Source organism: Prinia subflava, chromosome 5, assembly GCF_021018805.1.
Source record: "Prinia subflava isolate CZ2003 ecotype Zambia chromosome 5, Cam_Psub_1.2, whole genome shotgun sequence".
Lineage (NCBI taxonomy): Eukaryota > Metazoa > Chordata > Aves > Passeriformes > Cisticolidae > Prinia > Prinia subflava.
Window position 1 is genome coordinate 4,231,415 of NC_086251.1, and position 12,957 is coordinate 4,244,371.

General features: G+C 51.2%; 1 protein-coding gene across 1 annotated transcript; it reads left to right on the top strand.

Annotated features, from left to right (window-relative positions):
• The first annotated feature begins 593 nt into the window (after positions 1-593).
• On the top strand, positions 594-7,173 carry LOC134550794 (uncharacterized). Its single transcript, XM_063397634.1, has 2 exons — positions 594-1,841; positions 6,446-7,173. The coding sequence occupies exon 1, from the start codon at positions 747-749 to the stop codon at positions 1,437-1,439; it is 693 nt and encodes a 230-aa protein (XP_063253704.1). The 5' UTR covers positions 594-746; the 3' UTR covers positions 1,440-1,841; positions 6,446-7,173.
• Positions 7,174-12,957: the final 5,784 nt, after the last annotated feature.

Below are 12,957 nucleotides of genomic sequence, written 5' to 3' on the forward strand. Positions count from 1 at the left end.
AGCTGGGTCTTAGTGCCCGAGTGCAGTCACTGCCCGGGAGCTCCTGGCCGATTCCGCGCTCCCGGCCGTGTCCGTGCGATGGCCGGGCCACCCGCGGGACTCCGCAGCAGGAAAACACCGAGTGTTTAACGGGAGCTGGCCCCGCTTGCCCGTGTGGCGCCTCGGCCCGGCCCGCGCCGCCCTCAGGGAGCCGAACGGAGCTGCGGGAGCGCGGCGAGCAGCACCGAGTGCGGTTCGACAGTGCAGAGCTGGCCCGAAGAGCAGAACCTAAGCGACTGCATCTGGTCATAGCCGAGCTGTGACGATTAGATCCGAGTGTAGCCGAAGAGCCGAAAAAACCCGAGGATTTCCGAACACCCGAAAACAGCCGAGCATTCCCGAGATCGGCCGAGTTGAGCTGAACGGCCGAAAATGGCTGAGTGCAGCCGATAACAGCCGAACCCAGCCGTGTTTAGCCGACTGGAACGGAGTCGAACCGAACAAGCCTCGCCGAACCTCGCCGAGGTCACCCGGTTTTGACCCTATAGCTGCAGCCGAACCAAGGCTCTGCTGCAGGTGTATTCGAGACATCTTTCCTCATTGTTTGACAGAAGGAAGAGGAAAAAAAAAAAAGGAAGAAAAAACGGGAGCAGTTCCGGGGCAGTCCCAGGGCGGTGTCTGCTGTCACTGCCGCTTTCTCGGCGGGCGATTCCAAGGCGCTGTCGGGCTCGCTGCCGGCCCCTCTGCGGGCGGGCGGCCGGGATGCGATGGCGCTGTGCCCGGAGCTGGAGCGCTCGCTGTCGCTGCTGCAGCCGGGCGCCGGCCAGGCCGAGCAGCAGCAGCAGCAGGAGCGGCGGGTGGACGTGGCCCCCACGCCCATGGTGTTCATGTGCGCCGGCTGCAGGCGCCCCATGGGCAACACCTGCACCTGGGGTTCAGTGCCGAGGACAGCAGCCCCATCCTGCTGCGCAGTGAGTACCAGCGCTGCCATCCCCACGTCGCCGCGGTCGCTGCCACCGTGCCTCCTTCCCTGCCTCCCGCCGCAGCTGCGGCCGCCAGCGTCACCGCGGACCCGGGGCGGAAGGGCTCTGAGCTCCCCGGAGAGTGCGGATGGTGAGGGCCGGGCCTGGCTGGACACAGTCCTGGGGGAGTTGGAGGTTCCCGGTGCTGGGGACAAGCCCGGCAAAGGGCCCGGAGCGCTCATGTGGCCCGAGAGCCCCTGGAGCACTTATCTGGGGTGGGCTGTACAAGCCGCATATGGCCTAAGGGAGAGGGATTTCTCACAAGGACATGTAGTGATGGACAAGGGAGGCAGCTTTAGATTTAATGTCAGGAAGAAATTTTTCCCTGCGAGGGTGGTGAGGCCGTGGCACAGGTTCCCCAGAGAAGCTGTGGCTGCCCCTGTGTCCCTGGAAGTGCCCAAGGCCAGGTTGGACGGGGCTTGGAATACCCTGGGATAGTGGAAGCTGTCCCTGCCCAAGGCCGGGGGTGGAATGGGGTGAGCTTGAAGGCCCCTTCCACAATTCAGCGATTCTGATGGTCTTGCTGAGGTCAGCCAGCCTGAGGAGCTGATGCAAATTCAGGCTAAAAGATGAGTGCTCATCATTTATACTCTGTAAAGCATGAATGAAAGTTTAAAATAATTCTAATGCATGATTTTTTTTTATTTTTAAGAAAAGGGATGGGGAGAAGTGCCTCCTTTTATTTTCTTCTGAATAAATGTTATTCCTTGCTTGCAGCATGGTAGAAACCCTATTCTGCTCTGGCTGCTCCAGGACCCTTGGCAGCAGATACAGGCACGCCTCAAGGCATCTCGACTACAAGAGAGATTTGTTCTGCGTCTGTACTGACTCTGTTGAAAGGTAAGTGCAGAATGTTTATGGGTCAGCCTGCCAGCTCCACTGCACTCACCAGGCATGGCACTGAGGGTGCTCTGTGGAACTGCATTTTATGGAAATGGTTTGCTCTGGCTCACCCCTGGAAAATGTATGGTTTATCCCAAGTCTGTACCCTCCCTGCAGTATCAAGTTATCTGTAACCTCATTGGCTGGAGAATGTTACCGCGCCCCTTTGAACCTCGGTGTTAAGAATGCTAAGGCAAGGGGTCTCGCCCTCTTTGCCCCTCTTCCCCTGGAGGCCTCCGGACGCTCCCCTTCCCTCATCTCCCTTCCCCCTCTCCCCTTCCCTTCCCCCACTCCTGCAGGACCATGCTCCCTGCCTGGAGTGGGACTCTGAATAAACCCTCATCTCATCAGCACCCCACCGGCGTCTGAGTCTCTTTGCCTGCCAGCACAGGAACACCCACGACCCCTAGGACCCGGGGGTCTCCCGGGGGACCCTCCCTGGGAGCCCCCCAAAGTTTAAACAACAACAGATGACGCACCAACGTTGGGCAACAGCACCAACGACCCTGAGACAAGGATGGACCATGGTAACACTGTTTGGGTGCCGTCTCTGGTGGAGTGGCCATTCCGGGCCATCGCGGCCCGGGGCGGCCCCTCCCCAACCATGCAGAGACCTCGTGAGCCACCACGCCGCCCTCCCACCGCCGCCAACCAGTCCGGCGCGGGCCTGGGTCCCGGCCCCTTGGGGCCCTGGCCCGCCTCAGCGCTGCGCGGGCTGTGCAGACCCCCCGGCCGGTGTGGCGTAGACGGCGCGGCTCTGCCGCGGCGAGGCTCCAGCGTGAGCCCCAGCGAGGCGGGACCGCTGCCGCGGCGCGTGCCCGCGGCGTGGCCCTGGCCCGCCTCGGCTTGGCAGCGCGGGCTGCGCGGCAGCGGCGTGGCCCCCTCTGGCCCGCAGCGGCATGGTGTGGTAACGCACCGCGGGCGGCGAAAGCCCCGGCAGCGCGACGGCCACGGCGCGGGTGGCGAAGCAGCGGCGCAGCGGCTCCGGCGCAGACGGCAAGCGGCAGCGCGGCCCCGGCCCAGCACGGCCCTGGCGACAGAGCGGCCCTGGCCCAGCGGGACCCCGCCGCGGCGCGGGGCAGTCCCGGAGCGAGCCGACACGTGGCCCCGGCCCCACCACAGTGCGTGCGCAGGCCCCAGCACCTGGAAAAGCCACGCAGAGAACAGGTGCCCCTCCCCCCGCCCGGCAGCAGCAGCGAGAAGAGCCCCGCACACCGTCGATCGAGCCCAAGCAGCCAACGCCCCTGGACAGCAGCAAAAAGAACTCAGCAAGACAGCCATCAGAGAAGGAAAAAGCAGTCTTCAGTTGTGCCCAAGCCCCGCACCTTCCAAAACTCAGTTTTGTATATTGTGTAACCTCCTTCCTTACCCTTACCCCTTCCTCCCCTCGCTGCTCCTTCTCCCTAACCCCCTTTCCCTTAACAAACCCCTTAGAGTTAACCCCTTCCTGCTAAACCCGGCACGGCATGGCTAGTGCCATGTGTGCTGTGACCGCATGGCCACCATGGCCACGTGCCTTCAGTCCCATCTTCTGCTTTCCAAGTACCACAAGGTAAACGCTAAGAAACCAAACCCAAAGCTAAAGTGAATTTGTAATACCAGTTTTACAGCCTTGTATAATTATTAATTCTATTTTCCCCATGAAGTAGTTTTACAATTATGCCTTTCTATTTTTTGTGTATGTTCATATTGCAGATTCCCCTGCTTTCAATTTTAGAAAGCAGAGGCCTTTTCAGGTCACAAGGGTAGATCCAAGGGAAGCAGTTTTTGAATTGTTTTCTTGTAAGGCGCGATTCAGTGGTAGACTATTGAATCAGTAACGCTTTTGGGTTTATACTGTCCTCAGTTAGTTTTGAGGGTGATTGATAACCTGATACGGTGTCTGAGATAGTGTTTGATGGTTTTTGTAGTTTTTTTATTTTGTTTTTCTTTTGATGACCTAAAACTGGGGGTCTTTTGTTAGGTCTCTGACACTTCTGGTGCAAGTATGGACAAAAAAAATCCCCAATGGGTACATATCGACGAATGTAAACAATTGCATGCAGAGTGTAGGTCCTTTTGGTTGAACCAGTTGGAAAGTGAAAGGAGCGATTTGGCTCAGATCCGTGAGTGTTGGTGACTTGCTGTTCAGGCCTTACAGGATTCCGTGACAGATCAGTGGCAGCTTGTGTTGATTTAAATTCCTCACTGCCCCTGCCCAGCCCCAATGGGGGAACTGCAGCAGGTCACCTGGAGAATCTGAAGCCGTGTGTGGAGCCCGGGGAACTCCACGTGTTTTCCTGTCCCTAGAGTGGGAGCAAGGTCAGCGCCACAGCCTAAACTGGGGGCTGTGGTGGGCTGAAAAGCCAGTTGGAAAAGGCTAGACACTATTAGGCCAGTCACGCTGAAAAGGCTCAAACAAATTTGTAAATTTGTTTCAAATCTTGCAATATAAACCCACATAACCCGTTTACTGCAATTACAGTCAGATAAACTGTTCACAGTATAACATAATCCTTACTGCAATTGTATTTGGTTTTATGCTGCAAAACTGTGTAATTACTGTTTCATTTTTAAATTGTTAATTGTCATATGTCATATTTCTCTTCTCTCATTTTAAAGAAAAAAGGGTGAATTGTGGAATTGCATTTTATGGCAATGCTTTGCTCTGGCTCACCCCTGGAAAATGTATGGTTTATCCCAAGTCTGTACCCTCCCTGCAGTATCAAGTTATCTGTAACCTCATTGGCTGGAGAATGTTACCGCGCCCCTTTGAACCTCGGTGTTAAGAATGCTAAGGCAAGGGGTCTCGCCCTCTTTGCCCCTCTTCCCCTGGAGGCCTCCGGACGCTCCCCTTCCCTCATCTCCCTTCTCCCTCTCCCCTTCCCTTCCCCCACTCCTGCAGGACCATGCTCCCTGCCTGGAGTGGGACTCTGAATAAACCCTCATCTCATCAGCACCCCACCGGCGTCTGAGTCTCTTTGCCTGCCAGCACAGGAACACCCACGACCCCTAGGACCCGGGGGTCTCCGGGGAACCCTCCCCGGGGACCCCCCAAAATTTAAACAACAACAGCGCTCCTGTTACATCTCTGGCAAGGCTGGAGGGAGCTCCTTCTGCTGCTCTGTCCCACGGTGGTTTTCTGTATTGGTGCTGTTAGCATCCTAGTGCTCAGTTGTAGGGAACATCACCTGTGTAAGGCACATCCTAGAAAAAGAACCAAAACAAAACAACCTGGCCTGCCTTTTGTGTGGGAAGTTGCATTCCAGCCCAGAAAATATCACCAGGTCCAGGGCACTAGAGGGTTCCTTCCCATTTGATCAGAAGAGTTCACAAACCAAGCACCAAAGAGGCCTGGCTGGAGCCTGTTAGGGGTCCACATTATCAGCAGGGAGTGTGGCCAGAGGGGCTCGGGCAGGACTTGGGGTGGCTCTGACCTGTGCTGGCCACATCTGCTCTGTCCTTGCTAAGATGGGCAAAGGCAACTCTGACAACTGAGTATGTGCTTGAGACTCTCACTCAGCTGTCTTAAAATCTGTCTAGAAAATGAAAGTGTGCTTGGGTTTAGTTGGTTTATAGCACTTCAAAGTGGTTATTAAAAACTGTATCCTCAATTAAGGCTCTGTACCAGAGTCCTTTTGTGCAGGCATTGTCCTAATAGACAGTGGTTGTTCATCTGGACTGGTTTTAATGTCTCTGTTTTTTTCTGAAGTTCCCATTTATTTTGCTGTATTGCTGTGGATATTCACCCTCGTACTCTGGACAGGGTTTGGAGATGTTTTCTTCATTCCACCGCTATAATACTTTTTTTATTGCATGGCAGTAAAATTCTCTAATGCACTAACTTGGCTGCAGAATGGCATTTTCTGGCAAAGGGATGCTGCTTCTGCCAGCCAGCTGCACTGTTCTTGGTGTCTTGGTGCCATTTTTCACTGTATCCTGTATCCCCAGAATCCATGGCTGTCTCTCAGGGTTCTAAAGGAGTGCTGTGTTTGGATTTTTGGCTTCAGAGTGGGAAGTGCATGATGTAACCTGTGGCATCTCAGCTCTAGGCCAGGAACCCTGGAAAAGCAAGCTCTCATTCACGAGGAGCCGCTTCCTCTTGAAGGTCCAGCTGTCTTGCAAGAGGTACCACACAGCGTGAGATTTAACCTTACATCATTCTTTGTTGAAATCACCTCTGAGAAATCTTAATATGCTTCAATAGTTTCTGCAGAACAGCTTATTCCACCCAGAGCAATTCAGTGCATTGTAACATGTACTGGACTGCTTCCTGTAATTGCTGTCTTGTGCTCTGCAAGACTTTTAGCAACTTTTCCTTCAGTTTTCTTGGTAGTTAGCATTTTCTGTTTATCAAGCACAGCATTAGGTTCCTATTTCTGTCTCAGAAATTTGATAAGTTGTTTCTAGTTAGTTCTGATTCACTTCTCCAGATCTTCATTTAACTTTTAGCCATGTTTCTTCTGCCTCCTTTGGAAATGGACTTAATGCTTTTGCTGTAATTTTATCTTGAAATATTAATCATAAATTAATCATGGTAAATCAGGTTGATGTTTTGCTCTACTAAAATCTTGTGACTGCAGGTAGGAAGAGTTGGGAGCGAACAGTCTGAGGAAGTGGACTGTGGAAGCTGAAGGTTGTCCGGCCAAAGCTGAGTGTGTGGCTCTGACACTGACCAAGGCTGGAAAGAGTTACTGTGTAGACAGTGAATGTTAGAGCCAGGTGAGCTTTCACAGGATGAAAGGAGCAAGGAGAGAATCGAATGGAAAGAATTGCTGAGATCAGGTTTGAGCCCTTTCTTTGGGTTTGGGATTTGTTTGGGGTTTTTTTGTTACCTAATGAAGTAAACATTCCTCTAGGAATGGAAGATCAAAGGTTACAATTTTCTTGTTGTATTAATTGAAAGACAGTTGTTGCAATTATTGTACAGTTCTGTAACCCCAGCCCTTGTTACCTTACCAGTTTTAAGTTATTTTACAGCTCTCAGACCCTAATTCCTGTTCCCCTGCCGTCCCCTTCCTGCGTTGCCTCCGCTGCTCCCCACCAGAAGCCACAGACTCCACCTTCATTGCTGCCACTCCGTCTCCATAGTTACAGGCCCTGCCTTTGCTGCTGCTACTTCGGTGGATACTTCATCACCATGGTTACCCTTCATAACTTGTCATACAATTGCTGGCTCCACCTTGAATGTAAAGACCTCACAGCTCCCAGAAGACATTGCTCTACCCGGAAGTCCAGTAGAGGTGAATAGACCTCCTGGGCAGCTGACCAACGCCAAGTGAGAGCTTGCGGGGAGCACCACGGAGCTAAGAAAACCACCCAGCTGCTGAAGGGAGCCACTTCCTGCCTCGCCCTCACTTCCAACGCGCTCGACAACGGAGACACCCCTGGACCAAGCAAGCCACGGAGAGCTTCTATGCGCTCCCGTGAGGAGAGAAGCCCCGGACCTGCAGCAGCAGCGGCAGACCCGACCGATCCTCCTGCGGCGTGGACTCAGCGGGAGCAGCGGCGGCGTGCGCAGCCCCTCGAGCCCCCCCCCCCCCTTCTGCTTTTCAATAAAGGCCCTCAAGAGAGGAGCACTAGGTCTCTTGGCCCTTATTTATTACAATTTTGGGGACTCATCCGGGATCGCCACGCCCACCGAGGAACGACAAGGGACGACCACCTCGGATCCCCGGGGGACCCAGTCGGCAATCCAGGCGACGCGGGACCCAAGGAGCGCCGAGACCAGTGCGACGCAGAAGAAGGAAGAAGAGTCAACGCGGCAGAGCACCGGGGAGGGTAAGATCCCCCGGTGGTGGGAGTGGAAGTGAGCGAGTGGTGGATGAATGAGAGGGGGGCTGGCAGCCAGACTCCCCAAGTGAGTGTGGACCCACCAGTAGCGCATTTCCGGACTCCCGCGAGGGGGCCAGCCACGACCGTGGGGAAGCGAAAGCAGGCAGAGTGAACGAGGCGCCTCCAGGGAATAGTAGGTTCCCTCCTCTGGGCGTGTAGAGGGCACAGTAAGAGAGGGAGACACGCCAAAGAGTGATTGTAGAGGAGCTAGGGTAACTTCAGGCACACGGGGTACCTGACAGCGAGGGAGTGACGTGTGCACTGTACCAGCAGCTGTGTATAGGGGTCCTGGGGGATAGGACTGCCTAGAGCCGGCTGGCCGGTAACAGGGAGTAAAAGGGGGACATTGGTTTAGACCTACAAAGCGAGTGAGTCAAATGAGAGCGAGTGGCCCAACCAATAAAAATTCTATGGGCCATTGAGACCGATAGAGACAGTATACCGCAAAGCGAGAGGGTTCGCTGTGAGTGAGTGAATGCAAGGTGCAAGTCAACAGACCACCGAAGGAGGTGGTGAGACTAGGAGTGAGTGAGGTACAGTCAAGGTGAGACTGTGCCGAGGAATGAGTAGGCGGTATACTGTGGAGTGAGTGAGTGCAGTCCTGAGGGAAAGGACTGACACACAAGGGAAGGCTGTGGGTGAGAGGAAGCGATCGAGAGACAACTTAGAGGGGCTCAGGGTGTCTTGTGGACATCGGCAGTTGAGGAAGAACTGCGGAGTGTGTGAGGTAGAGTCTAGAGTGTCCAGTTGAAAGAGGCGAAGACGCAAGGGCGTGCACAGGGGCCCGCGGCTCTTGGTCTTTGCGCGAGTGAGTGAGAGGGTTCTAAGAGCAGGGGACCGATAGTGATAGGGACTGAGTGCGTAGTGCTGCTCATTACATTACATAGGCCGCTGGCCAAACAGCGTGGTTTTTCCTGAGTGCCTAGGGAACCGTGGACGCTGAAGAACGGGGCGGGTGTAATGCAGGGATGAGAGAGAAAGCACGAGAGGGAGAGGTGAGTCTCACAGGGAGACAGCAGACTCTTGCCTAAGTGCCGAAGGTGTTGAGTGGACGCCGGAGTGAATAGGCATTAATAGGAGTGAGGTTTAAGCCGATAGACCATTCCTAAGGAGATTAGGTGTGGTGAGGTTGTAATCCAAGAGACTACTTTTAATGCTGATAGAAGAGTGAAGTTTTACATTTTAGTTGCCTGTCATTAATTTCCTTTTGAGTAGAGGCACCATACACTTAAGTTGAGAGAGAGAGTTAAGTGTCAGTTGGCTTAAGGTTTCAGTTGATAGAAAGGTTTTAGAGTTAAGGTTTCAGTTGGCCTGAAGTGAAGGCAGGTATATTTGATTTTAATTCTAGACACGAGGAAATGGGGTCGTGCATGAGCAAGAAGAGGAGTCGCGGGGAGAATTCACCACAAGAAAAGAAGAGCATTCCTCCAGGAAGCCTGTTGGGGCAGGTGTTAGATAATTGGGAGAACTGTGATGTTGCGAGAGGGTTAGAACAGAAGAAACTAGTGAATTACTGTATGGAAGTATGGCCGACCCTAGATTTAGTAGTAAGATGGCCCTGGTGTGGCACGACCGATGAATGGATGTTGGAACAGCTAGAAGGGTATCTAAAGATGCAAAAGTATGTAGATGATGAACAATTGAAGTATGTTATGTGCTGGAAGAGGATAATAAGAGAGAAGAACATTAGAGTGTGTAGATTGAAGGAGGTTGATGAAGCAGAAACAGATAGGAAACAGAGACCGAGAGAAAGAAGATGGGACCCCCTCGATTACTTACCCCCTCCTGATTACCCTATCACCCCCCAGGATCAAATCCCATCAACGCAAGTCCAACTCTCATCCTTTACCCCTGTAATCCAATCGAATCCTGTATCTCAGCATTTCCCTACCCAAAACTCATCCCAAATACCTCTGCCCACACCAGCCCAGTCCCTATCTACCCCATTACCACTGACTGGAGCCCAACCTGCTCCCTCACCCCCGGCCCAACTTACCCCCTCACCCCTGACCCAACCTACTCCCTCACCCCAGATCCAACTTACCACCTCACCCCCAATTTTAACCCAGCCCATACCTACCTCATCGCCACTGACTGGTCCAACCCACCTCCCCCTTACCACAGTCATCAGTAGCTAATCCAGAATCCCCTCCAACTTTATCCCCTGTAACCCAGAGTAACTCAAGTACACCTCAACGACTGACAGAGTTTTCAGATAGCAACCCTTTCAACTCTGTAGAGTTAAACAAGACTTTACTGGAGACCCCTATCCCCTCGGCCATACCATCACCACCTTCACATTGGGGGGTAGAACAGGGAGTCAATTTGAATTTGTGCTCACAGGATCAGCTGAAAAGGGTTCAGGCTTTCCCTTCACTGACCGAGGGTTTAGTAGGAGGGCCAGCGGGGCATACGAGATCGAAAGTTAGACTTTTCCCGCTACAAGAGGTCCCAATGAGCGGGATGGCAGGAGGTGTAGGTTTTGTGAACGCCCCACTGATGGCTTCCGAAGTTAGGAGTTTCAAGAAAGAACTTAAGAGTTTAGTGGAGGACCCTATAGGAGTAGCAAAACAAGTAGATCAATTCCTGGGGCCGAATACATATACCTGGGAAGAAATTAATTCCATTCTAGGTATATTATTCGACCCAGAAGTCAGATTAATCAGGATGAGTGGCATAAAGATTTGGGAAAGAGACAATCGGACTGGACCTCCTGGGGACCACACATTGCCCCTGACTAATCCAGGGTGGGACCCCAATGATGACAGAGACCGGAGGGAGATGGACGACTACCGGACATTGATTATTCGAGGTATTAAAGAATCAGTTCCCTGAAGTAGTAACACAAAGTTGGCCTTCGATGGGGCAAAAGAAAAGGGAGAGACCCCCTCTGCATGGTTAAGTCAGCTTAGACAGAATTTCCAGCAATACTCAAGTTTAGATCCTGATAGTTTAGAGGGACAAACCTTGCTTAAGGTGCAGTTTGTGACAAAATCCTGGCCAGACATCCGGAGAAAACTAGAGAAATTAGAAGACTGCCAGGAGAGAGAGATAAATGAATTGTTGAAGGAGGCTCTAAAAGTTTATTTGAGAAGAGATGAAGAAAAAGCGAAGAGTAAGGCTAAGGTAATGGTAGCAGTGGCAAGAGAAAGTACAAGGGGAGATCAGGGAGTACAAAAGAAGCCGAGTGGGGGAGGTCTGAGAAAAACGGGACAGAGGAAAGATTTAGCTCCATGGGAGACCCCACAAAAACCTGGAGAAGGAAGGGTTACTACTGTGGAGAAGTAGGACATTTAAGGAAAGACTGCAATAAAGAGTCGTTTGACGCAGCGATATCAAAAGAACAGGATTTGCTAGAGAAGATATTGAAAGGGGAGGATGGGGACATCGATTAGGAGTGTCACAGGCTCTTTCCATTAAAGGACCCCAATTACCATCAGAAAGAGCCCATTGTAAAACTAGAAGTGGGTCCTTAGAGGGAAGAATTGGAATTCTTGGTTGATACGGGAGCTGACAAGTCTAGTTTGTGTGTCCTACCCACGGGAGTCAAGGTCGGAAAGGAATTGTGCAGTGTCTTAGGTGCGGAAGGTGAGCCATTCCTAGCTCCAGTCTTAAAGAATGTGGAAATAAGGGGTAACAGCAGAGAGTTATTCAATGAGTTTGTGTATTTACCAAAGCTGGAAGGGAATCTATTAGGAAGAGATCTTCAAGTTAGACTAAGAAAAGGAATCATCCCAGAAGATGGGAGAATGGTAGTGAGATTAATGACACTTACTGAGAGAGACTTGATTGAGATAAATCCAGAAGTCTGGGCTACAGAGGGGAGCTATGGGCAGGTAGAGATTCAACCTATTAAAGTAAGGATGCAAGAAGTAACATCTCCAATACGTGTGAAACAGTATCCGTTGTCAGCAGAAGCTAGGAAGGGGTTAGCAGAAGTAATAGAACAACTGTTAGCAGGCAAAATTTTGGAACCCTGCCAATCTCCTCACAATACCCCAATTTTAGCAGTTAAGAAAGCTGGGGGAAAACACTGTTTGGTACAAGATTTAAGAGAGGTAAATAAGAAGACCATATCACAATATCCGACTGTAACTAATCCTTACACCTTGTTAAGTAAAATTCCCCACCATCATGCCTGGTTCACTGTGATAGACCTTAAGGATGCTTTTTGGACGTGCCCCCTGGCGGAGGAGAGTAGGGACTGGTTTGCTTTTGAATGGGAGTGCCCGAATACAGGAAGAAAGGGACAGTTAAGATGGACTCACCTCCCCCAGGGATTCACAGATTCCCCTAATCTTTTTGGGCAAGCTCTTGAGGAGTTGTTAGAAAAATTTGAATGTGAAAAGGGGGTGCAAGTGTTGCAATATGTTGATGATTTATTAATATCAGGAGAAGAAGAAGAAAATGTGAGAAAGACCAGCATAAAGTTATTGAATTTCTGTGGGGAAAAGGGTTTAAAAGCGTCACAATCAAAAGTTCAATTTGTGGAGAGACAAGTGAAGTATTTAGGCCATTTGATTGGAGAGGGATATAAAAAGCTTAGCCCAGAAAGAATAGCGGGAATCTTAGCTATCCAGGCACTAAGAACAAAGCAAGATATAAGAAGATTATTGGGACTAGTGGGATACTGTAGACTATGGATAGAAGACTATACTCGAGTGGTGAAGTTTTTATATGACAAGTTAGTTTCAGCTGAGCCTCTGGAATGGTCAAAAGGAGATGAACTCCAATTAGAACATTTAAAAGAGAAATTGTCAAGTGCTCCTGTATTAAGCTTACCAGACCTCACAAAGGAGTTCGAACTGTTTGTAAACACTCAAGAAGGAATTGCATATGGAGTCTTGACACAGACTTGGGGAGACAAAAGAAAGCCTGTGGCCTATCTGTCTAAAATCTTGGACCCAGTGGCCCGAGGATGGCCTAATTGTATACAGATTGTTGGGGCAGCTGCCACACTGATAGAAGAGGCCCAGAAACTGACACTGCAAGGAAAAATCATATTGCACACACCACACGATTTAAAAACTGTTTTATCGCAGAGAGCTCCTCAATGGCTAACAGACTCTTGGATTTTGAAATATGAAATTGTGTTTTTAAACAAAGACTTAGAACTAGTGACCTCAAAAACCTTGAATCCTGCACAATTCTTATCTGGAGAACCAGCACCAGAATTAGAACATGACTGCATGGACGTCATCAGTTTGCAGACTAGAGTGAGAGAAGACCTTAGAGACGTTCCCCTTGGGATTGGAAGAAA

What these genes read in the sequence shown, in the direction of transcription:
- LOC134550794 (XM_063397634.1), top strand. Translation starts at nt 747, where the DNA reads ATGGCGCTGTGCCCGGAGCTGGAGCGCTCGCTGTCGCTGCTGCAGCCG.